The sequence below is a fragment of the Hyla sarda genome, chromosome 1 (assembly GCF_029499605.1).
Source record: "Hyla sarda isolate aHylSar1 chromosome 1, aHylSar1.hap1, whole genome shotgun sequence".
Classification (NCBI taxonomy): Eukaryota; Metazoa; Chordata; class Amphibia; order Anura; family Hylidae; genus Hyla; species Hyla sarda.
In genome coordinates this window covers 439,004,969-439,031,880 of record NC_079189.1, presented here as the reverse complement: position 1 = coordinate 439,031,880, position 26,912 = coordinate 439,004,969, and the positions used below count along the sequence as shown (strand labels likewise).

General features: G+C 43.7%; 1 protein-coding gene across 8 annotated transcripts in view; it reads right to left on the bottom strand.

The window, feature by feature from the left end:
* The window catches only part of SEPTIN5 (septin 5), an 88,733-nt gene extending 64,089 nt beyond the window's left edge, over positions 1 to 24,644 (bottom strand). For 6 of the 8 annotated variants that reach the window (XM_056532282.1, XM_056532294.1, XM_056532288.1 and 3 more), the window contains exon 1: positions 9,604 to 9,627. In XM_056532282.1, the coding sequence (XP_056388257.1) occupies positions 9,604 to 9,612 (9 nt within the window). In that variant the 5' untranslated portion in view covers positions 9,613 to 9,627. Of the gene's footprint in view, positions 1 to 9,603; positions 9,628 to 24,076; positions 24,092 to 24,211 lie in introns of those variants that run through there. The other 2 variants (XM_056532337.1, XM_056532344.1) reach the window with 2 other exon arrangements.
* Positions 24,645 to 26,912: the final 2,268 nt, after the last annotated feature.

The window sequence follows — 26,912 nt, the reverse complement described above, 5'->3', positions numbered from 1 at the left end:
AAACCCAGCTTCTGGTACATGATCTCCATGCTACATTTTTCCAGGTGCGCCCTCCTAAAACAGCCCTTTATTAACCTTGTTACATATGCAGGTCTAGTAATTTGAAGCATAACTTTGATTTGCACCAAAATAATTGTGCTCACCAGACAGTATAAACAATAGGAAGCATAGAACCTACACAATGTTGTCACCTTGTAGGTATTCCAAACTGTCGAGCCAATAAAGTAGAATGATCCTGCACTGCTCTCCACATCTATACAACAGCACTGTACATTCAGCCAATAGACAAAAACTGAAGCCACCCTAGTTAGAATCCATCAGAGAAGTCCTGACACTATGCTCTAATACATGTGACAGCTCTTACTGTCCACAGCACACTGCCACGGACATTAAGCGCCCATTCCAGAGGAGACTGGTGGAATTTCCGTGAATGGCCTCTGCCTATTTACATCAAGTAGGATGTCCTTCCAAAAGAAGTTCTTGTCCTTGCTGACATTCATTATGCTAATATACATGGTTATTTTGTATCCATGCTAGTTGACCGAAACATAAGACTCGCATGCCTAGCCAACTTGACATACTCTTAAGCACCTTTATCAGAATTTATACTTTATCCACAGACATTATGACCCAAAACTATATCCAATGGCAAGTGAGCCAATGCCAATGGCCAAATCTAAATGGTCAATAACAATTCAACATATTTCAGTATAAGCTGTTTGCGTACATGAGGAGTAGCACTATTTCTGGCCATTATATGACTTATAAATGGCATTTTCATTATTTTTCCCATCTGTATTCTCAGTTTCTTATTTTCATTTGACTCTGTACTATGGGGAGGGTACTAGCTGCTATGCTGTCTCCCGTACACTGCACACATACACGTAAGGAGATGCTCCCCCCCCCCTTCTACCTCTCACACGCATGGCAATTGGAGGATATAGAATGGGAACGTGTATAGGAGTGATGTATTTATCTTCATATAAAGAAAACAAAGGACAGACTTGGCTCTAGACTCCTCTCCTCTGTATGTACTTTCCTTCACCTCACATATACTCTTCCTCCCTCACAGACTCTGCCCTGGTGCTGCATACATTGTTATCATACCAACACAACACAGAATTTATTCCAGGGTTGTACTTGCTTTCCGGAATGCAAAACATCTGGGTATAAGCACAAGTTTCTTTATCATGTTTATGTAAAGACTGTATAAATATGCATTGAAGGGTACGCCAGTCGTCTCCTTACTAGTCCATGTGTAATGATATATCGCAGGCTCATACTACAACTACGCTAGTGAATAACATTTCTACATCTTATATAGGAGACAACTTCTGACTAACTTAGTTTTTTTAATTAATCTCTACTAGGATAAGTGGAAAATGACAGGAATATGGGGAGTCTCTCCTCTTTTTTGTGAAAATGAGGGAAAACACTACTTGGACCACATTACCTCCTGCAGCATTATAGCATAATAAAGAAACAGGGGGCCACAGAACAGCATTGTACGAATGCCTATGGAGCAGACCCCCCGCTTTACTAGCCATTTACTAGCCATTATCTTATCTTCCCTAGTACTCCATGACCATGTACTGTACTCTACAGCCACGACTAAGCTTACTTCATGGGGCAAAGAAATCTATGGAAATGGCCCTGAAAATAATGTAAGGTTATCTCTTTAGGGGTGTATTCACATATACAGTATCATGTAGGGCTGGGCAGTATACCGGTTCATACCGAATACCGAAAATTTTGTGCTGCACGATATGAATTTTAATCCATACTGCAATACCGGTTTGGCCCCTCCCCCTCGGGAATGAATGACTTAGCCCAGAGCTGCGCTATCCCCACATCGGGGAACTAATCATATGTGACCCGCGAGCGCTGTTCTGCCCCCCCCCCCCAATTAATTATCAGCCCAGCGCTGTCCCCATCAGGGTACTACACATGTCACCCGCAAGCGCTGCCCTCCACATCTAGTTTGTAGCGGCCGCCGGCGCTGACACTCTATACCAGTGGTCTTCAACCTGCAGACCTCCAGATGTTGCAAAACTACAACTCCCTACATGCCCGGACAGCCATCGGTTGTCCGGGCATTTTGGGAGTTGTAGTTTTGAAACATCTGGAGGTCTGCAGGTTGGAGACCACTGCTCTATACTGTGCGGTATCCCTATGCCCGGGCTGCAAAAAGTAAACAAAATAAACTTTAACTCACCTCCCGTTGGTCCGGTACCGGCCTCACCTGCTTCCTGGGGATGGGAGCCTTCAGCCTATCACCGGACGCAGCAATGTTCCGCCTCGGCGGGTGATAGGCTGAGCTCACTGTCATGTAAGAAGCCGGCTTCTTACATGACAGTGGGCTCAGCCTATCACAGGCCGAGGCGGAACATCGCTGAAGCCGGTGATAGGCTGACGCCTGTCCGACGTTCCCGTCCCCAGTGTAAGGCCGACGTAGGTGCGTTAAAGTTTATTTTGTTTACCTTCTGCAGCCTGGGCATAGGGATACAGCGTACAGTATAGAGTGCCGGCGGCCACAGCAAACAGGACGAGGAGGGCAGCGCATGCAGGTGATATGAGTATTTACCCCGATGGGGGCAGCGCTGGGCTGATAATTGCTGGAGGGGTGTGAGGAAGTACCGTTATATACCGTGGAACCGCCAAAAGTCAAAAAAAATACCGTGATACACGCATTTGGTCATACCGCCCAGCCCTAGTCTCATGTGTATATTTGATGTGCAGGATTTGAAGCTGCATACTTTAGGCTGCAGAGTTCAATGTAAACTAAATGACTGAACATCAAATATGTGCAGGATCCTTTCCATGTAAAAGCCCCTCATTCTTGGTTCCTGTGTAGCTTATTATGAGATCCATGTGATCGCCTTTTTATATGGTACCCGCAGCAGTAGAGCCACCATTGTACAGGCAGGAGAATCTTTGAAATTGCGTAAAAATTTCAAATAATATATTAAATGGTACAAATAATATATTGCAAGTTAGGATTAATATTTAATGAAACAATGAGTTGTAAGCTACCGGTGTTACTTTACATTTATACTGAAACAAGATGCGCTGAACATGTCACTACATGGGTCATAGGCAGCCCTCTAGCAACTGTCAAAACAGTAATAATAAAGTGACAGGATCGTGTGAACATCTGCACTGTAAACTTATGACAAGGCAAAAACGTATCACGTTTGCCAACTTCTGAAAACAGCTTCCAGTAAGATTTAGCTGCTAGGCAGGTTGTTCTGGAATAGCATACTACTACACATATCATACCTGACATCACCTCTGCTCAAACACAAACTTTTTAAAAGGGAATCTGTCAGCCGTCTATATACAGCTCAGATCTGCAGACACCTTTGAATAGCTTTTAGGGTATAAAAGCAAACTATACGTCCTGGAGGTAATGGTGGCTGCCAAGCGTATAAAATGCCCCTTTTATTTCTCAGCCAAGTGTCAAGGAGGTGGAGCAGAGATGCTCTAGTGCCACAGCCTGGCATGCCTCCTTGCTTGTTGTCACCTTGACTGACGTAAACGTTTGGTAACCACCATTTTACATACGGCACCACGACAATATTTCATCATAATGCAATTATAATATCATAAGGGGCTGGTATAAAAGGTTAGGCATTGTAACTGATTTTAGGGAACTTCAAAAATTCTATTAAAGGGGTAGTCTAGCTCCTTACTTTTGATTGCTGTACTCATTCGTGTACAGTGGTCCCTCAAGATACAATACTAATTGATTCCAGGATGACCATTGTAAGTTGAGACCATAACTCTATGGAAACCTGGTTCTGAAGCACCAGAATGTCATCCATAAATAGGAAAAAGTGTGGATTAAAGAAATATAAGTAGAAACCTAATAAAGATAAAGCAAGTCCTTACATATAAAAGTAAGAAAGATCTGCTGGAAGCTGTAAATCACTGTCTATGAGGAGGACAGGGGCCCAAAAAAGTAAAATGGAGCCGCTCTCACTCGGTGTCCAAAGGAGCAGCTAACTGTGGCACAGGTAAGAGTAGTACATGTAATACCGCCCTGTACTGTAGGGAGGCGCTACCAGACAGGAATTCAGTGCATGCACTTCAGTAATACAGGGGTTTTACCAGTAAATGCCCATTCTAATTGATCAGTTCTTCAGCCATTGACACGTTTCACAGATCTGGCCTGTCCATAGCATTGTATGTTGGGTATGGTTTTAAGTTACAATGGTCCAGATGTTGAGGCCATTGTAAGTTGAGCACTGAGCAGGGTGGGGGGCACGATATGCAGCATTTGGACCCACTGCGATCACACACTTATCCCCTATGCTTTAAATAGGGAATAAGACACAAAGAGCTGAACTACCCCTTTAAGGCAAACACCTGTGATATGAACAGTTCTACGTTTGTCACCACCTATGGGTAATGATTACTTGCTATTTATTTTCTTCAGTGTCAGTTGCTTTGCTTTCAGTTCTGCTCTGCAAGATCGCAGTCTTGATCTCTCCATTATGCCTAAGGATAAGGTTATGTGGTGGATTCGCTGTATATTTCCACAAAGTTTATAGTTAAGAGCATAGTGGATAAGATTTCCAAAATCTCAACCATGTACTGCCAGAAAGTGACCTGTAGTATGGGCTTTAAATCTGCAGCATGTCAAATAATGTCTCACATCAGTTATGGATATTCCCAATTGATTTTAATGGTGGAAGTCAAAATCCAATATAAAATTCTAATGGTGCTATGAAATTTTTATGATGAAAACGCAATACCTTGTCTTTATTAGCATATTTTTTCTCAAACCTGCAGAGGCAAATCCTCACAATTTGGTGTAGGTCTGCTGCTGCAGAAAATCTTTTAAGTGTACCTATCATCAACAAAAACGTTTTATACAACCCCTTAACAAAAACTCAGCGTTTCTCCCTTTTTGCACTTTCGTTTTTTTCCTCCTTCCCTTATAAAAATCATAACCCTTTTGCACCTACAGATCCATATGATGGCTTGTTTTTTGTGCCACCAATTGTACTTTGTAATGACATCAGTAATTTTACCCAAAAATCCTCGGCGAAAGGGAAAAGAAAATCATTGTGCGACAAAATTGAAGAAAAAACACCATTTTGTAACTTTTGGTGGCTTCCGTTTCTACGCAGTAGGAATCGACCGATTATCGGTATGGCCGATATTATCGGCCGATAATCACGATTTTGGGCATTATCGGTATCGGCAATTACCTTGGTGGTGGTGGTGGTGGTGGCGGTGGCGGCCTATGGCACCGCAAAAGCCACCGCAGTGCATTGATTTAAAGCACCCGTATTAAATCAATGCTCTGCAGCGTTGTCGAGGGGGGATAATAGCCGATAACTTATACCGGAATATCGGTATAAGTTATCGGCTATCGGCCCTAACCTCCACCGATTATCGGTATCGGCCCTAAAAAACCGATATCGGTCGATCCCTACTACGCAGTGTATTTTTCGGTAAAAATGACACCTTCTCTTTATTCTGTAGGTCCATACGATAAATGATACCCTACTTATATAGATTTGATTTTGTCGTACTTCTGGTAAAAATCATAACTACATGCACGAAAATTAATAAGTTTAAAAATGTCATCTTCTGACCCCTATAACTTTTTTATTTTTCAGCATACGGGGATGAATGAGGGCTAATTTTTTTGTGCCGCGATCTGAAGTTTTTATCGGTACTATTTTTGCTTTGACCAGACTATTTGATAGCTTTTTATTCATTTTTAAATGGTATAAAAAGTTACCAAAAATACGCTATTTTGGACTTTGGAAATTTTTTACGTGTATGCCATTGACTGTGCGGTTTAATTAACAGCATATTTTTTATAGATCGGATATTTACACACGCGGCGATACCACATATGTTTATTTCTTTTTTTTTTACATAGTTTTTTTTTTAAATGGGAAAAGGGGGTGATTCAAACTTTTATTAGGGAAAGGGTTAAATCACATTTAGTAACTTTTTTTTTTTTTTTACACTTGTACAGTCCCCATAGGGGGCTATAACATGCAATACGTTGATTGCATACACTGATCAATGCTATGCCATAACATAGAATTGATCAGTGTTATCGGCGATCCATTGCTCCGGCCTGGATCTCAGGTATGGAGCAATAAAGAGACGATCGGATACCGAGGAGGAAGGTAGGGACCCACCTTGTGTGCCCTCACAGTTCATCGGGACACCACGGTTTCACTGCGGTGGTCCCGATTAGCTCGAATGAGCTCCCTTGAAGCATTTGAAAAACAATTTTAGACACGGCCATCAACTTTAACCGGCGCATCTAAAGGGTTAATACCAGGCATCACCGCAATCGGTGATGTCCGTTATTAGCCACAGGTCCTGGCTATGGCTAGGTGCCGGGCCCGACCCACTATGATGCGTGACCCTGAATCATAGCATGGGAGCAGGAGCAGGTCGTACAAATATGCCCTGCGTCCTTAAGGAGATAATGTAGATAATAACACTATATGTATATTTGTAATATACGTTGGTTTAAAAAAATGTCCCTGTAGCTATTGCATGTGTATCTCTTTGAGGAGCCCAAATACTGGAAGTGTGGATGGACAAGCAGGGCTCTGTGCACCGAGGACAAGCAGGGTTCTCTGCACCGAGGACAAGCAGGGCTCTGTGCACCGAGCCCTGCTTGTCCTCAGTGTACAGAGTCCTGTACAAGCAGGGCTCTGTGCACCGAGGACAAGCAGGGCTCTGTGCACCGAGCCCTGCTTGTCCTCAGTGTACAGAGTCCTGTACAAGCAGGGCTCTGTACACTGAGGACAAGCAGGGCTCTCTAAACTGAGGACAAGCAGGGCTCTCTACACTGAGGACAAGCAGGGCTCTGCACACTGAGGACAAGCAGGGCTCTGCACACTGAGGACAAGCAGGGCTCTGCACACTGAGGACAAGCAGGGCTCTGTACACTGAGGACAAGCAAGGCTCTGTACACTGAGGACAAGCAAGGCTCTGTACACTGAGGACAAGCAGGGCTCTGTACACTGAGGACAAGCAGGGCTCTGTACACTGAGGACAAGCAGGGCTCTGTACACTGAGGACAAGCAGGGCTCTGTACACTGAGGACAAGCAGGGCTCTGTACACTGAGGACAAGCAGGGCTCTGTACACTGAGGACAAGCAGGGCTCTGTGCACTGAGGAAAAGCAGGGCTCTGTGCAGTGAGGACAAGCAGGGCACTGTACACTAAGGACAAGCAGGGCTCTGTGCACTGAGGACAAGCAGGGCTCTGTGCACTGAGAACAAGCAGGGCTCTGCACTGAGGACAAGCAGGGCTCTGTACACTGAGGACAAGCAGGGCTCTGTACACTGAGGACAAGCAGGGCTCTGTGCAGTGAGGACAAGCAGGGCACTGTGCAGTGAGGACAAGCAGGGCACTGTACACTAAGGACAAGCAGGGCACTGTGCACTGAGGACAAGCAGGGCTCTGTGCACTGAGGACAAGCAGGGCTCTGTGCACTGAGGACAAGCGGGGCTCTGTGCACTGAGGACAAGCGGGGCTCTGTACACTGAGGACAAGCGGGGCTCTGTACACTGAGGACAAGCGGGGCTCTGCACACTGAGGATAAGCGGGGCTCTGCACACTGAGGACAAGCGGGGCTCTGTACACTGAGGACAAGCGGGGCTCTGTACACTGAGGACAAGCGGGGCTCTGTACACTGAGGACAAGCGGGGCTCTGTACACTGAGGACAAGCGGGGATCTGTACACTGAGGATAAGCAGGGCTCTGTACACTGAGGACAACCAGGGATCTGAGCACTGAGGCTCTATGACACGCTCCGGACTCACACAATAGGATGATTGACAAACCAGGAGCCTGCACTGAGCCCTGCTTGTCCTGCCCTCACTTTGTGTATTTCTCACACAGGCTATAGGTGATGGGATAGCACTTTTTCGCTCAAAAAAATAAAAAATACAAATTATTTAACAAATGTATATTACAAATATACATATAATGGTATTATCTACATTATATTAAACGTTTTTGTTGATGACAGGGAATGTCCAGCATTACAAGAGTTATCCAGCATTACAAGAAACATAGCTGCTTTCTTTCACCAACAGTACCACCACCAGATCTATTGAAGCCAAGTTGTAATACCACCCTCAACCAGAGGACAGGTGTGGCGCTCTTTTTAGAAGAAAACAGCAAGGTCTAATTAACCCTGGATAACACCATTAACCATTTCCACGGTGTGTGGCAGTACCCCTACACCTTATTTCTGTGTGCCACGCAGGTCAATATAAATTGAGTACATGGAAAGCTGATTTTTCTAATGATCTATCTGCAGTTACAAAAATTCCAACAAAAAAGAGCAACATAAAATTATCATGTACATATAGTTTTACATGCATCTAATACGGTCTCATATGTTGAATGCATATATATATGTCACTTTACAGTCATCACCATAGTAATGGGCCTAATAGAGTACAGCACTCATAAGACACAGTGGGAAAGATTTATTAAAACCTGTGTAGGGGAAAAAGTGGTGCAGTTGCCCATAGCAACCAATCAGATTGCTGCTTTCATTTTTCAGAGGTCTTTTCAAAAATGAAAGAAGCGATCTGATTGGTTGCTATGGGCAACAGTGTCACTTTTCCCCTACACAGGTTTTGATAAAGCTCCCCCAGTGTCTTCAAGCTAAAATTTATCTAGTTGAATCTAACATTTATGCCAGTGTGTCTGTGTATATATATATATATATATATATATATATATATATATATATATATCAGCGTTTCCCAACCAGGGTGCCTCCAGCTGTTGCAAATTTACAGCATGCCCGGACAGACTTTGGAGTTGTAGTTTTGCAACAGCTGGAGGTACCCTGGTTGGAAAACACTGATATAGATAATGCAGGTTTAATTTTTTCAACACAATGGGACCCTAGTGTCACCTTACATGACATAAGCCAGGAGGCACATACCCTTAGGACCCTTTCACACCTGCCACACTATTCCACACAGTTGCAGGCAGTATCCATTTTTTCTTGGTTAACGGGGTACTCCGGTGAAAACGTTTTTTCTTTTAAATCAACTGGTGGCAAAAAGTTAAACATATTTGTAAATTATTTCTATTAAAAAATCTTAATCCTTCCAGTACTTATTAGCTGCTGAATGCTACAGAGGAAATGCCTTTCTTTTTGGAACACTGATGACATCACGAGCACAGTGCTCTCTGCTAACATCTCTGTCCATTTTAGCAACCATGTATAGCAGATGAATGCTAAGGGCAGCATGGTGGCTCAGTGGTTAGCAATGCTCCTTGCAGTGCTGGGGACTTGGGTTCAAATCCCACTAAGGAAAACAATAAATAAATTGTTATTATTATAATAACGTCAGCAGAGAGAACTGTGCTCCTGATGTCATCAGAGAGCATTCCAAAAAGAAAAGAATTTCCTCTGTAGTATTCAGCAACTAATAAGTACAGGAAGAAGATTTTTTAATAGAAGTAATTTACAAATATGTTTAACTTTCTGCCACCAGTTGATTTAAAAGAAAAAAGGTTTTCACCGGAGTACCCCTTTAAAAGAAAACATACCTCAACACATGTGCCCAAAATGTGGTGTGAAAAGGACCTTTTGCATACACGATTTGCATAGAACTCTGGTTTAGCTGGAAGCCTGACCACAGGGCATGAAGTTCATATGGCTCTCTAGTACATTTATCAAAACTTGTGCAAAGGAAAAGTTGCCCATAGCAACCAATCAGAGCGCTTCTTTCATTTTGCAGAGGCCTTGTTAAAAATGAAAGAAGCAAGCTGATTGGTTGCTATGTGCAACTGGGCAACTTTTACTCTGGACAGATTTTGATAAATCTCCCCCATAATGCATTTGGAAAGTTTCAAACCCTTTCACTTTTTTCAGATTTTGTTTCGCTAGAATAAAAAAAAAATACATACCGTATATTTTTTTCCCCTGCGATCTCGCTGTACGGGGGCCAGGCTCTCCGGCCACACGAAGCCGCGGCCGACACGCCCCCTCAATACATCTCTATGGCAGAGCCGGAGTTTGCCGAAGGCAGCGCTTCGGCTCTGCCATAGAGTTGTATTGAGGGGGCGTGTCGGCCGCGGCTTCGTGCGGGCTGTCGGGGCTCCGTACAGGAGATCACAGGGGGCCCCAGCGGTCGGACCCCCGCAATCTCAAACTTATCCCCTATCCTTAGGATAGGGGATAAGTTGGTCACCACTGGGTCACCACTGGACTACTCCTTTAAACATTTTTGCAAATTTATTAAAAATGAAAAACTAAACTTTTGCATGGACATAAGTATTCAGACCCGTTGCTATGACACATGAAATTTAGCCCTGGAGCCTCCCATTTATTTTTATAATCTTTAAGATGTTTCTACACTTTGATTGTCAGTTAATTGGACATAATTTGGGGAAAAAAACACCTTTGTTCGGGCTCAACTCTAAGGCCGGGCTCACACAGGCATAAAATGTGCAGAACGTCTGCCAGAAAATTCCGGTGAACATTCTGCACATTTGAAAAATCCGGCGAGGCTAGGACTGCTCAGAAATGCGCCGTCTCATAGATGGAAATTAATTTCCTCAGCCTCAGCGTCATGTCTGGAGGAAACCAAGTACTGCCCATCACTTGCCCAATACCATCCCTGCAGTAAAGCATGGCGGTGGCAGTATCATGCTGTGGGGATGTTTTTCAGCAGTTGAGACAGGAAGACTAGTCAGGGTCGAGGGAAAGCTGAATGGAACAGAAAATCTCCAAACCCAGGTGGGCAGACCTTGGCATCATGCCCAAGAAGACTGGAGACTGCCAAAAGGTGCTTCAACTATGTACTGAGTAAAGGGTCTGAATACTTATGCCAATGCAAATTTTAAGTTTTTCCTTTTCAATGGATTAGCAAATATTCTATTTTAACTTTGTCATTATATAGTTACATAGTTAGTATGGTTGAAAAAATACATATGTCCATTACATTTAACCAAGGAGGTGAAGGGAAGGGGTATGGATGAATGATGGAATGATGTGTGCAGAATGATGAGGAAAAACTTAAAGGGGTATTCCAGGCCAAAACTTTTTATATATCTCAACTGGCTCCGGAAAGTTAAACAGATTTGTAAATTACTTCTATTAAAAAATCTTAATCCTTCCAATAGTTATTAGCTTCTGAAGTTGAGTTGCTGTTTTCTGTCTAACTGCTTTCTGATGACTCACGTCCCGGGAGCTGTGCAGTTCCTATGGGGATATTCTCCCCTCATGCACAGCTCCCGGGACGTGACATCATCATTGAGCAGTTAGACAGAAAACTTCAGAAGCTAATAACTATTGGAAGGTTTAAGATTTTTTAATAGAAGTAATTTACAAATCTGTTTAATTTTCCGGAGCCAATTGATATATATAAAAAAGGTTTTGCCTGGAATACCCCTTTAATTTGTATTTATTTTAGCACAAGAAAAGAACGTAACAAAATGTTAAAAAAGGGAAAGGCTCTCTAAAGTTTCTGAATGCTCTGTAGCTGTATGAATTCCATAGGGTGCAGTAAAAGCTCTGTCAGGTGATGTTATGTACAGATATTCTCCCCTTGGTCCATGCACCTCTATTATGGCTCCATACACAGACGTAACATGGCCATGTGCATAGACCCTTAGATTTCAATCACGTAGGATGTCATAGAAGCTTCACATCTGCTTCATGACTATTCAGGCCTAACCATGATCCGTGTTATGGTAGAGGGATTGTCCAACATTTAATAAGGATGTCTGCCCTTTGTTTCTGGGACAGTGCCACATGTGATGCCCTTCTTAAGTCTATTGACTTGAAAGAAGATGAGTTGTAATAAGACAAAGTCCATGGATAAGCCTAGCACAGTTTTAGGAAATAGAGAACACCAGTTTTTTTAATCTTGAAAAACCCTTTCATATTTAATAATTATTTATACATTTTTCCAATTTTTAAGCAAATCAATGTTTCTATCCCTAAGGCAGATGTCTGCTAAAAGAAGAAAGGGGAATACTACATCTTAACATTATTTTTCCCATTTCTTTTGATCTGCTTAGTTAAAACATGTAGAAATAGCTGTAGGTCATCAGGCCAACAATGTGTTATGGCAGGAGAAGCAGTCCTAAATATATGACAAGGAACAGCCATGGTCAGGTGCAATCCACATAACAGGCAACTAGCTACGTCTGCAGTTACCCGTCAGTGGCATAAGCCATCCAAGAATGAGTAATAGCAATTCAAGATCATCAATATTGAGGATGAAGCAATACAGCTAGGGTCAAGTGAATGGGGACAAGTGCAGTTCTCTGCACAGCCATGTGTAAGGGGACTGCAATGGAATTGGGATCCCATGGGTCCCGCAGGACCAGATATAAATCTCGCAGGATTGGGCAGTTTTTAGTCTTGAGAGGGTGGGAGCAGGCAGTCACAGAACACACAGCGGGTCCTGAAAAATCCTATGCAGTCCCGCAAATCTCTGAAATGCCACAGAAGCTGTTGAAATGGCACAAGGGGCTGATGAAATGGCACAAGGGGCTGATGAAATGGCACAAGGGGCTGATGAAATGGCACAAGGGGCTGATGAATTGGCACAAGGGGCTGATGAATTGGCACAAGGGGCTGATGAATTGGCACAAGGGGCTGATGAATTGGCACAAGGGGCTGATGAATTGGCACAAGGGGCTGATGAATTGGCACAAGGGGGTGATGAAATGGCACAAGGGGGTGATGAAATGGCACAAAGGGTGATGAAAAAGCACAAGGGGTGATGAAAAGGCACAAGGGGATTGTCCCTAAACGCTGTGAGAAAATGTTTGCAGGAGCAGGCGAGAATGGACACACATGTTGCAGGAGAGGGCAAGATTTCAACACAAATGTAGCGGGAGCAGGCTGGAGTGAAACACACACCTTTTGTGAAAGCTGGCAGTAATGGCCTGAAATCCAGCGGGAGCAGGATTAAAAGGAGTATTCCAGGAAAAAACTTTTTTTTTTTTTTTAAATCAACTGGCTCTAAAAATGACTTCTATTACAAAATCTTAATCCTTCCAATAATTATCAGCTGCTGAAGTTGAGTTGTTCTTTTCTGTCTAGCAACAGTGCTCTCTGCTGACATCTCTGCTTGTCTCGGGAAGTGCTTCTACTCTGGACCGTTCCCGAGACAGGTGTCATCAGAAAGCACTTAGACAGAATAGAACAACTCAAATTCAGCAGCTCATAAGTACTGAAAGGATTAAGATTTTTTTAATAGAAGTAATTTACAAATATGTTTAACTTACTGGAGCCAGTGGATATATATAAAAAAAGTTTTTTCCTGGATAACCCCTTTAAGAAAACAGTCCTGCGTAGGGCTCTAGCAAGTGGCCAAGAGTACTCTTGTTCAGGGAAAACTCAGAAGTTGACAAATTGCCAAATCAAAGCTTGTGACCCCTTCAATCTCAGAATCAGTGGGAGACCAGAGGGTAGACCCCCTCAACTTCAAGCAGGTCTATGACACTCCCTATTTGGTCTCTGCTACTATTACTTTGCCCCTTCTGAGACCTCTGGGTCTTAGGAGACATCAAAAGTGTCAAATTTGGCAGTCTTCCCCAACATTCTCTGCACCTTAGACATTCAGGCCGGTTCACCCTCCTTTATGTAACTTCCCATTTATATAAAACATGACTGCACCATTGTATCAGCAAAGTACTTTCTGCCTTTTGTCTCAACTATTCCTTATAGTCCAATCTGTCTCGAGCAGGGTCCTCATTCCCCCTGTTTAAATATTTAGGGTGTAATATGGTAATGTCTGATACTTGTCATTATTTGTAACCACAATATTGTAAAGTGCTGAAGAATCTGTTGGCACTATATAAATAACAATTATAAATACTATTATTATTATTATTCATAAAGTGATGGAATATCCTAGCAATATGCTGTCCTTTTAGATGGGAATAATCCTGAGGTTCTGACTAAAGAAGTACATAGGCGCTTCCCCATATGTCTTAATCTTTTCATTCACAAGAAACAAGAAACATCAGTCATACTAGTCATACACTACTAGGTGTGCGGAATCTGGGAACCATCAAAGAATCTAAAGTCGGAAAATCTTCTTTAATTGTCTGTAACAGCAACAATGCCAGATGGTAACCTATAATGACATGACCTTCTCTGATAATAAGAATATGCAGCCAAGACTCCACTACGTGTCCCAGCACAACCCTCTAGGTGTTCCCCAGCTGTTCTCATTCTCAGGACACTAAAAAGATACAAGCGGTTGAGCAAGGCAGTCATGCCAAATACACAGCGAGCACCGGCTGGATATTCAGGAACAGCCGCTCTGACCCATCAAAGACTAGGAAAGGTGTAACGCGTCCAATGATAACAAAGCTGTGCAGCTGACAGATACAAACAAGGATAATTCTAAAATGCCTTCTATTTTGTCAATTATTTACATCCAAAACCTGCCAGGCATTCATAATGTTCCAGCACCACTCGTGTAATGGATCAAAGGATCACCATCCGGGTCCGATCTGCCAGCAGAAGGAGGGCTGGTGTGAAGGAAAGTATGCATGGGCTAGTCTGGGGTACCACGCCTATTATAAAATGGGCTGCTTATCTTCATAGCATCTAGTAAATCTCCTTTAGAAGGCTATAAAGTGGTAATTCCATGGAGACACCCCTAACAAATGTATCCCCAATTATCCCCTACTATCTACTGTAAGGCTATGTTCACATGCCAGAATTTCTGTGCGAAATTCAATAGGATTCTGCTGCGCTGTGCACATTGCAGAATTCAAATACAAATTCCAACGTCAGCAGAAAGAATGGGCATGTTCATTCTTTCTGCGGACTCTGCATGGAATGTATTGCCGCCTATGAGATTGCCGGATTCCGCATTGAAATTCGGCAAGGAGATTCTGCTGCAGCAGAGTCCTGTTGAATTCAACAGGATTCTGCTGCGCTGTGCACATGGCGGAATTTCCGTGCCAGATGTTTCCCGGCACTGAAGTTCTGTTTTCACAAGTACATTCTTTCTGTGGACTCCGCACAGATCGCATCACATCTAGGAAACAAGAACAAAAAGAGGATACTAATGTAGACCAGTGTAGACCAGAGGATACTAATGTAGACCAGTGTAGACCAGAGGATGCTAATGTAGACCAGTATAGACCAGAGGATACTAATGTAGACCAGTGTAGACCAGAGGATACTAATGTAGACCAGAGGATACTAATGTAGACCAGTGTAGACCAGAGGATACTAATGTAGACCAGTGTAGACCAGAGGATACTAATGTAGACCAGAGGATACTAATGTAGACCAGTGTAGACCAGAGGATACTAATGTAGACCAGTGTAGACCAGAGGATACTAATGTAGACCAATGTAGACCAGAGGATACTAATGTAGACCAGTGTAGACCAGAGGATACTAATGTAGACCGTGTAGACCAGAGGATACTAATGTAGACCAGAGGATACTAATGTAGACCAGTGTAGACCAGAGGATACTAATGTAGATCAGTGTAGACCAGAGGATACTAATGTAGACCAGAGGATACTAATGTAGACCAGTGTAGACCAGAGGATACTAATGTAGACCAATGTAGACCAGAGGATACTAATGTAGACCGTGTAGACCAGAGGATACTAATGTAGACCAGAGAATACTAATATAGACCAGTGTAGACCAGAGGATACTAATGTAGACCAGAGGATACTAATGTAGACCAGAGGATACTAATGTAGACCAGTAAAGACCAGAGATTACTAATGTAGACCAGTATTGACCAGAGGATACTAATGTAGACCAGTGTAGACCAGAGGATACTAATGTAGACCAGTATAGACCAGAGGATACTAATGTAGACCAGTATTGACCAGAGGATACTAATGTAGACCAGAGGATACTAATGTAGACCAGTATAGACCAGAGGATACTAATGTAGACCAGTGTAGACCAGAGGATACTAATGTAGACCAGAGGATACTAATGTAGACCAGTATAGACCAGAGGATACTAATGTAGACCAGTGTAGACCAGAGGATACTAATGTAGACCAGTGTAGACCAGAGGATACTAATGTAGACCAGTGTAGACCAGAGGATACTAATGTAGACCAGTGTAGACCAGAGGATACTAATGTAGACCAGTGTAGACCAGAGGATACTAATGTAGACCAGTATAGACCAGAGGATACTAATGTAGACCAGTGTAGACCAGAGGATACTAATGTAGACCAGAGGATACTAATGTAGACCAGTGTAGACCACAGGATACTAATGTAGACCAGCCTTTGGCTGTCCGGGCATGCTGAGCGTTGTTGTATTGCAATAGCTTCACACGAGTGAAATTTTTCTGCCAAATTTCGTTCAGAGGAATCTGTCACATTGAAGAAGCGGTATGATCTACTAGCATATTAATATATAGTTTTGAGGGAAAAGATTGTATTTTGTTCATAAAAATCTCTGCTCATTCCTGATTCAGGAGTCCAGTGGGTGGTCCTAATCAGTGATTTACAGCTATGTTCATACAGGAAAGGCTGTTGATCATTAAGTGAGACCGCCCACTGGACTCCTAAGCTTAGAATGAGCTGAGATTTCAGTCAATGAGTTATAAATTATACTGCTTAATCTCTTCTCATAAAGATATATATCAATCTGCTCAGCTCCTCCTTCTCTATAATATGATGCCAATAGATCACATTGCATTTTATGGTGATATTTTTGCTTTTATTACTTTACAAATCTTTTTATCATCAAAATGTAATGTCTTTGGCTAGTTTTGCCTGTACTTATATTCAGCAATTCAGATGTGTTGGTTCTGTCAAGTGCGGCAAGGTATCATGTCCATGTGATGGGACATCCCGTTTTGTCAATAACAAAGCTAGTACAACAACCCACCCTGTGCCAGTCATCAATAGGATGACATGTTTACTAGCCAAGGCTACTGTCCATCATATGGCAAAACCTATATTTAACTTAAGTCAGTCCTTAACCTCAGAATGATGGTGGTTGTGGCACTGGCTGCCAGTCCTGACCTTCTCACCTGTCTTTCTCTCTATATATAGAGTAAGGGACCTCCTTCACACACTTTTTTTTTTTTTGCTTTATTTCTGGCTTAAAAAGACCATTATTTTCATACGTTTTTAGGAGTTTTGTGTGGTGTTGTTTTGTGCAGTCATTTTTTTACATAGATTTGTTTCAGGTGTTTTTGTTTTCCTATAGAGAAGCCTGGGAAAAAGTGCCCTTCCTAAATTATGCTGCATTTAGAAAAAAATAACATGAACCCATTGCATTTTTCCTGTTACAAGTGTTTCTTTCACCATGTGATTAGAGGATTTCTAACAAAAAATGAGAACAGATGCAACAAAACATTTTTGTTGTTTTTGGGCCAAAGCCAGAAATGTATTCAAAAGAAATGGGAACTATAAAGGAAGAACTTACACTTCTCATTCCTCATGGATCCACTTCTGATTTTAGCTCAAAAACTGTGGCAGTTTTCCAAAAAAGCACCAGAAAAAAACCTGTGTGAAAACTTAGCCTTAGGGTGCGTTCACACGCCAGTAACTAGCTACGGGAAACCCGCTGTGAGTTACGCCACCATTCATTTGAATGGGTCCGCTGACAGTCCACAAATCTGACACTATTGTGGACTGTCTGTGGACTGATTTAAATCAATGGTAACTTAACTCGCAGTGGGATTCTGCTGCTGCTAGTAATAGCGTGTGAACGCACCCTAAGGGTACGTTCACACACTAATAGTAGCACCGAGTTTCATGCTGTGGGAAACCTGCTGCGAGTTACACTACCATTGATTTGAATGGGTCCACAGACAGTCCACAATACTATAGTGTCAGATTTGCGGACTGTCTGCGGACCCATTTAAATCAATAATAGCGTAACTTGCTGCGGGAAACTGGCTGCTAGCTACTAGTGTGTGAACGTACACTTAGGCCAAGTTTCCACTTGGGTTTTTTTCTGGGTTTTTGGAAAGCTGCCACTGCAGTTTTTGAGCCAAAGGCAGAAGCGGATCCATAAGGGAGAAGTGTAAGTCCTTCCTTTATATGTCCCATTTCTTTTGAATCCACTTCTGGGTACGTTCACACAGGCGGATAAGATTTTGCTACCATTGACTTCAGTGGGTCAGCAGAAAATCTGCAATAGAGGCAGATTTGCAGATTTTCCCCTCGGACCCATTGAAGTCAGTCAGTCAATGGTAGCAAAATCCGTGGTGGATTTTCCGCAGCAAATACGCTGCGGAAATTTGTATGAATGTACCCTAATGGTAGGGTCACATGTGTCATATTTTGTTGCATATTTGCTACTGCGTATTTTACTACCCATTGAAGTCAACAGCTGATTTTGCTAACCACTGACTTCAATAGGAAGGAAAATACACAGCGGCATATAAGCAGTAAAATAGGGCACGTATGACCCTACCCTTAGAGCAGTTTCACACACAATTTTTAAGGGAGAAAAAAAACAAAACAGTTTTTTGGTAGAGTCACACAGGAGCACATCCGCAGCATATTTGATGCTGCAGATGTGCTGCCGGCAGCCACAAAGCCAAAGCAGAGCGAGCAACAAGGAGCACCCCCCGTGTGACCCTGAGTGGTTTTATACATCTTTTCACAGTTTTTGTAGCAGTTTATCATTCAGGGGGGAGATTTATCAAATCCTGTGCAAAGTTGCTCATAGCAACCAATCAGATTGCTTCTTTCATTTTGCAGAGGACTTGTTAAAAGTGAAAGAAGCGAGCTGATTGGTTGCTATGGGCAACTCTGCAACTTTTCCACTGGACATGTTTTGATGAATCTCCCCATCAGTTTTTTTTTTGAGCCAAAGCCAAAAATGGATTCAAAAGAAATGGGAAATATATTTCCAAGTCTCCTGCTGGATCAACTTCTGGCTTTGGACAGATAAGATAGATCTTTGTGGCACATATAGGGAAGACTGGGTGCGGCATTGCATAGTTTTATTTTAAGAAACATCAGTTCTAATGTAGCTCTTTGAAGCAGAAAACTCTGGGAATGTTGCTTTTGGACCAAAAAAGGCTGTGTATTAGGCTGCGTTCACATGGCGGTCTAGACCCGTTCCGTTCTTCTCCCGTCAAAATTAAAAACAGACTTTAAAAAAATAACGGATGCAAACGGATGTTATCCATTTGGATCCGTTTTTGTTCAGTTAATAAACAAAAAATATTTTTTTTTCTGAGCATGCTCAAAAGTAAAGACAGATCAAAAAACGGATTGAAAAAACGGATGCAAACGGATGACATTAAAGGGGTATTCCGGGCAAAAACAACTTATCCCCTATCGAAAGGATAGAGGATAAGATGTCTGATCGCGGGGGCCCACCGCTGGGACCCCCGTGATCTCCCTGCAGTGGTCCGCATTCTATGCGTAGCTGCGTCTGAAGTTTCGGAAACCTCGGGGCTTCCGAGACGGGGACGTGATGTCACGCCCCCTCCATTCATTTCTATGGGAGGGGACGTAACGGCCGCAACGCCCAGAATGCATAGAATGCGGGCTGCTGCAGGGAGATCGCGGGGGGTCTCAGCGGCGGGCCCCCCATGATCAGACATCTTATCCCCTATCCTTTCCATAGGGATAAGATGTTTTTGCCCGGAATACCCCTTTAATGTCATCCGTTTTCCATAGACTTCAATGTTAAATTTACTGTATCCATAGGTGGGCACGTTTAAGTGCTATCAAGATGCGTGTTATCTGTAAACAATACCCTACATGTATGTATCCGTTGTTTTTATTTATTTTTTTCTTGTATGCTGAAAAATTTTTTTATAAAAAGCTATTTACAAAAAAAAATAAAAAATGCACTGTATCCGTTTTTTCTTCCGATTTTTTGGATGGAAGAAAAAATACTGCGTGTGCCGTTTTTTCCACCGTAAAAAAAAAAAGGGAAATGAGTGCAGACGGGTGCAAGCGGATTAAAAAAAAAAAATCCCATTGACATGAATGGGATTTTTTTTTACCGGTTACAGCCTGCAAAAAAGGAAACAAAACGGGGGATAAAAAAAAAAACAGGGACAAACGGCCGTGTGAACGCACCCTTAGAGAAAGGAACAGCAAATGTACGCAGGATTTCTTAGGGACCATGTAATAGCACAGTGAGATTATACCATCAAACCCTCACACCACAGGCTATACATATTATACGACTGATATAACACGACTTTGCTACAGGGGGTTTGGATAGGTGACCCTACCCATAATATTTGCAATGAGTGATATAGCTCTAGGGCCCAAATTCCTGCAGATGATAAATGGTCTGAACTTCTACCCTCCACATGATATTAGTAATAGAATGCAGGCAATAGACCACCTGTACACTACTAAAAGATCCCAAATAAGTGCACTACACTATTTACACATGAGTACAAACATCCATTCATTCTTCTAAGGCTGCATTCACACCACGTTTTTGCTATACAGTTCCCGTGTCAGGTTTTTGATGAAAAACTGATTCCTCAAAACCGGACTAAACTGTATCAAAACGTGTGTACAAATTTCAACCCCGTATACAGTTAAAAACCGTATACAGTTTGAAAAGTGACGTCCGGTTGCATCCGTTTTCTAAAAAAAAAAACTTATACGTTTTTAACTTTTCACTTCATTTTCTATAACGTTTCACATGTTTGATTGAAATTCTAAGAAAAAAAACTGTGAAAAGTCAAAAACTGTATGGTGAAAACCGGATGGAACCGTGGAAATCCGACACAGATACGATGTGAAGTTTTAAAGCTTTATTTCAGGTGCAGAACGACGCATTTCGAGGGGGCACCCCTCTTCGTCAGGTTCATAACAAACCATAACATGGTTTGTTATGAACCTGACGAAAAAAGGTGCCCCCTCGAAACGCGTTGTTCTGCACCTGAAATAAAGCTTTAAAACTTCACATCGTATCTGTGTCTACCTCAGGCATGCGCCAACCTAGGTGCAGAACGACGCGTTTCGAGGGTGCACCCCTCTTCATCAGGTTCATAACAAACCATAACATGGTTTGTTATGAACCTGACGAAGAAAGGTGCCCCCTCGAAACGCATCGTTCTGCACCTGAAATAAAGCTTTAAAACTTCACATGGTATCTGTGTCTACCTCTTCGCCACCAAGTCGGATTTCCACCGGACATCTGGCTAGCCTTGCCGGGCAACCCAGACTCCACATCTGTACATCGCTTCCAGACCGCTTGCCAAGCGGGACCGACGGCAGGCTGCCTCCCGACATATACATTCAAAGCACGCATCAGTGTTGTGCCTGCTCGCACAACAGAAAAAGGTGAGCATCCCATGATTTTTCCTAAAAAATACCTATTCTCGCCATACTACCCCATCGGAGCGCCATCTCTGCTCTTTTTTCTCCCTGCTCTCTATGTATAACATCAGTGGCATGCAGAGGTCCAGCATGGGCAAAAAACAGGCTATGGAAACCATATATAGGGGGTTAGAGAAACGGTGATCCCAGCTATGACTACATGCCTGGCAGCCAATGGCTGGGAGTTGTAGTACTGCACAGGTTGGATGTCACTGATGTAGCTGGATGAGAAGTAATAGGATATGATCAGTGGATTGCTGCTGTCTGTATACTGTATATTCTGCATCAGTTGTAGGTTGTACACTGAATAATATTGTTTCTAGATGAGATCATATATGTAAATATTATTGCATGTTGGCAGTGTTTGTTATTGTATTGTAAGGGCTGGAGGGTGTGTATAGTGCATTGTAGATGACAACTTAACATACATGTATTACTGGGTGTCCTGTATATAAGGATGACATGCATGTATTACTGGAGTCCTGTATATTAGGATGACATGCATGTATTACTGGGGTCCTGTATATTAGGATGACATGCATGTATTACTGGAGTCCTGTATATTAGGATGACATGCATGTATTACTGGAGTCCTGTATATTAGGATGACATGCATGTATTACTGGGGTCCTGTATATTAGGATGACATGCATGTATTACTGGGTGTCCTGTATATAAGGATGACATACATGTATTACTGGGGGTCCTGTATATTAGGATGACATACATGTAATACTGGGTGTCCTGTATATAAGGATAACATACATGTATTACTGGAGTCCTGTATATTAGGATGACATGCATGTATTACTGGGTGTCCTGTATATAAGGATAACATACATGTATTACTGGAGTCCTGTATATTAGGATGACATGCATGTATTACTGGGGTCCTGTATATTAGGATGACATGCATGTATTACTGGGTGTCCTGTATATAAGGATGACATGCATGTATTACTGGAGTCCTGTATATAAGGATGACATGCATGTATTACTGGGGTCCTGTATATTAGGATGACATTCATGTATTACTGGGTGTCCTGTATATTAGGATAACATGCATGTATTACTGGGTGTCCTGTATATAAGGATGACATGCATGTATTACTGGGGTCCTGTATATTAGGATGACATGCATGTATTACAGGGGTCCTGTATATTAGGATGACATGCATGTATTACAGGGGTCCTGTATATTAGGATGACATGCATGTATTACAGGGGTCCTGTATATTAGGATGACATGCATGTATTACTGGGGGTCCTGTATATTAGGATGATATAAGTGGATCGCTGGGTATCCTGTATATAGGGAAGACATACATGTATCCTGTATATTAGGATGACATGCATGTATTACTGGGGTCCTGTATATTAGGATGACATGCATTTATTACTGGGGTCCTGTATATTAGGATAACATGCATGTATTACAGGTGTCCTGTATATAAGGATGACATACATGTATTACTGGGGGTCCTGTATATAAGGATGACATGCATGTATCACTGGGGGTCCTGTATATAAGTATGATATAAGTGGATCGCTGGGTATCCTGTATATAGGGAAGACATACATGTATCCTGTATATTAGGATGACATGCATGTATTACTGGGGTCCTGTATATTAGGATGACATGCATTTATTACTGGGGTCCTGTATATTAGGATAACATGCATGTATTACAGGTGTCCTGTATATAAGGATGACATACATGTATTACTGGGGGTCCTGTATATAAGGATGACATGCATGTATCACTGGGGGTCCTGTATATAAGTATGATATAAGTGGATCGCTGGGTATCCTGTATATAGGGAAGACATACATGTATCCTGTATATTAGGATGACATGCATGTATTACTGGGGTCCTGTATATTAGGATGACATGCATTTATTACTGGGGTCCTGTATATTAGGATAACATGCATGTATTACAGGTGTCCTGTATATAAGGATGACATACATGTATTACTGGGGGTCCTGTATATAAGGATGACATGCATGTATTACTGGGTGTCCTGTATATAAGGATGACATGCATGTATTACTGGAGTCCTGTATATTAGGATGACATGCATGTATTACTGGGGTCCTGTATATTAGGATAACATACTGTACATGTATTACTGGGTGTCCTGTATACAAGGATGATATAAGTGGATCGCTGGGTATCCTGTATATAAGGATGACATACATGTATTACTGGGGTCCTGTATATTAGGATGACATGCATGTATTACTGGGGTCCTGTATATTAGGATAACATGCATGTATTACAGGGGTCCTGTATATTAGGATGACATGCATGTATCACTGGGGGTCCTGTATATAAGTATGATATAAGTGGATCGCTGGGTATCCTGTATATAGGGAAGACATACATGTATCCTGTATATAAGGATGAGTGATCCTTGGATCCCTCCCAATGTATCTTCCCTCCCCGAGCAGATGATGAACGGGTTAACTCCTCATCCAGATGCCATCTTCCCATATGTCCTTATATATAGCAGGGGACCTGGAAGGAGGCCACAGCGCCTGGGTACAATGACGTCCTATAGAGAGAGCTTCCCCAGCTCCATACAGCAGCCATGGTTGGCAGGATCAGTGATGCCATGCTTTGGGCTGCAGTAGGCATTCCAGCTCTGCACACGGGAGCCATGATCGCGATATCCTGTATACCTGTCACTGCTCATCACCGTCCTGTCGGGCAGATGGCCACGATCAGGCCAGGGGGAAGATGCATGCATAGATAGATAACGGGCCCTTACCTCCTTCTCATCTGTGGGGGACCCGAGAGGCCGCACGGAATCCAGCAGAGAGAGAGGGGAGAGAGGAAAGAGACAGGTCAGGGATGTGATCACACGGGCTCCCCCCCTCACACACCCAGGGGCTCGGCATCTCACCTGTCTTGAGCAGCTTGCTCTTGTACCTGATGCTGGTGCTCATGATCTACAATGTGATGTCCAGTGAGTGGCAGTGCAGTGTGTGGTGCAGTGAGCAGTGCAGTGTGTTCTTTGTGCTGCACCCTTACAATAGACTCCTAGGGATAAGGAGACCAGGCTGCTGCTGCTTTACTGAGCTCACGGCCCGCAGCCATTGGCTGAGCCTATCCCGGCCCACAGCAGGCAGCCAATCACATCGGGTGAATAGCGAGGACGGCCCCTCCCCTCGCTGTCTGCTCTCGCCTGGTGCTGTGTCAATGTGCTTCTGCCGTCCCAATATTTACTAATGGGCATTATCAGCGCCCGCTCTGTCACAGCTCCTCCGTATTACCGTCACCATGAGGGCGGACACTGCCCCAAACTATAGCGCCCCCTAGGAGGAGGCTTCCAGAAGTGCTGCTGGTGGCTGTCAGTTCCTCTTATATATATATATAAGCACAGGGCTCCAGCCTTCTGTGGCCAGACCAATGGAAGTCTACCTCACACCTCCTCACCATGGGGACTGTCTCCTCCCTTATAATAGATGCCCCCCCCCCCCCCCACTATATACTGACATACCCCATCCCTATAGCTGAGCCCCCCATACTGATGGGGACATGTAGCTGCCACACCACCGTGCACAGGCACCCCCTTATTATTCCAATGGCAAGAGATGAATAAAGTAACCACTCCCAGTGTGGTGGCCCAGTAGGGGAGATGTTACCCTGTGCCCTTGCTGCCCTGTCAGGAAGCCTCCTTCAGTGTCCCCAGGCCCCTTGCACCTGTTTCCCCCATGTACATTCACTGCTCAAAAAAATAAAGGGAACACTTACACAACACAATGTAACTCCAAGTCAATCACACTTCTGTGAAATCACACTGTCCACTCAGGAAGCAACACTGACTGACAATCAATTTCACATGCTGTTGTGTAAATGGAACAGACAACAGGTGGAAATTATAGGCAATTAGCAAGACCCCCCCAATAAAGGAGTGGTTCTGCAGGTGATGACCACAGACCACTTCTGGCTGATGTTTTGGTCACTTTTTAATACTGGCGATGCTTTCACTCTAGTGGTAGCATGAAACGGAGTCTACAACACACACAAGAGGCTCAGGTAGTGCAGCTCATCCAGGATGGCACATCAATGCGAGCTGTGGCAAGAAGGTTTGCTGTGTCTGCCAGCATAGTGTCCAGAGCATGGAGGCACTACCAGGAGACAGGCCAGTACATCAGGAGACATGGAGGAGTCCTTAGGAGGGCAACAACCCAGCAGCAGGACCGCTACCTCCGCCTATGTGCAAGGAGGAGCAGGAGGAGCACTGCCAGAGCAGTGCAAAATGATCTCCAGCAGGCCACAAATGTGCATGTGTCCACTCAAACGGTCAGAAACAGACTCCATGAGGGTGGTACGAGGGCCCGACATCCACAGATTGGCAAATTTACCACTGGCACCTTGTGCTCTTCACAGATTAAAGCAGGATCACACTGAGCACATGTGACAGACGTGACAGAGTCTGGAGACGCCATGGAGAATGTTCTGCTGCCTGCAACATCCTCCAGTATGACCGGTTTGGCGGTGGGTCAGTAATGGTGTGGGGTGGCATTTCATTTATGGGGCCGCACAGCCCTCCATGTGCTTGCCAGAGGTAGCCTGACTGCCATTCAGTCCCAAGATGAGATCCTCAGACCCCTTGTGAGACCATATGCTGGTGCGGTTGGCCCTGGGTTCCTCCTAATGCAAGACAATGCTAGAAATCATGTGGCTGGAGTGTGTCAGCAGTTCCTGCAAGAGGAAGGCATTGATGCTATGGACTGGCCCTCCCATTCCCCAGACCTGAATCAGATTGAGCACATCTGGGACATCATGTCTCGCTCCATCTACCAATGCCACCCACCTGTTTGAGCTGCACGCCGCGGTTCCAGCTCACAAACAGCCAGGTGGCGACCACGGGGCCGGAGTATTGTGACATCAGGACTCCGCCCCTGTGTGATGTCACCCCCCGCTATGCAAGTCTATGGGAGGGGTCGGGACAGCCATCACGCCCCCTCCCATAGACTTGCATAGTGGGGGGGACGTCACACGGGGGCGGAGTCGTGACATCATGATACTCCGGCCCTGTGGTGAGCTGGCACCGCGGCGTGCAGCTCAAACAGGTGGATGGCGAATACAAGATTGCGGTGGTCCTCAGCGGCGGGACCCCCACAGTGAGACATCTTATCCCCTATCCTTTGGATAGGGGATAAGACGTCTCAGGGCCAGAGCAGCCCTTTAAGAGTTATGTCATGTGATTGTTACCCAGGAGAGAGTGTCCAGAGTCATAGGAGGCCTCAAGTCCAGTCTGCAGCCACAAGCAGCTACAAGTAAGCCACAGTCTCAGTATTGTCAGTCATAAGTCAAGTCAAGTCAGTCACAGTCACCATTTGTTAAGTCAACGTGGCTGCATTAAATTGACCATATCTACTACAAGTCCCAGCAAGCCCTTAAGGTCTCTGAGTCACTGGTCACCTCCTTGGGCCCTGGCTGAACTGTATAGACTTCACCATCTGTCTACTCTCAGAAAAGCTACTGTTATCCGTAACTTGGCAGCGGATTCATTATTGCCCCTGTGCCTAGCCCAGGATCTAGCGGTATACCTTCGGCTTGTATCGAGGATAAACCACACCCTGGTGTCACGAATA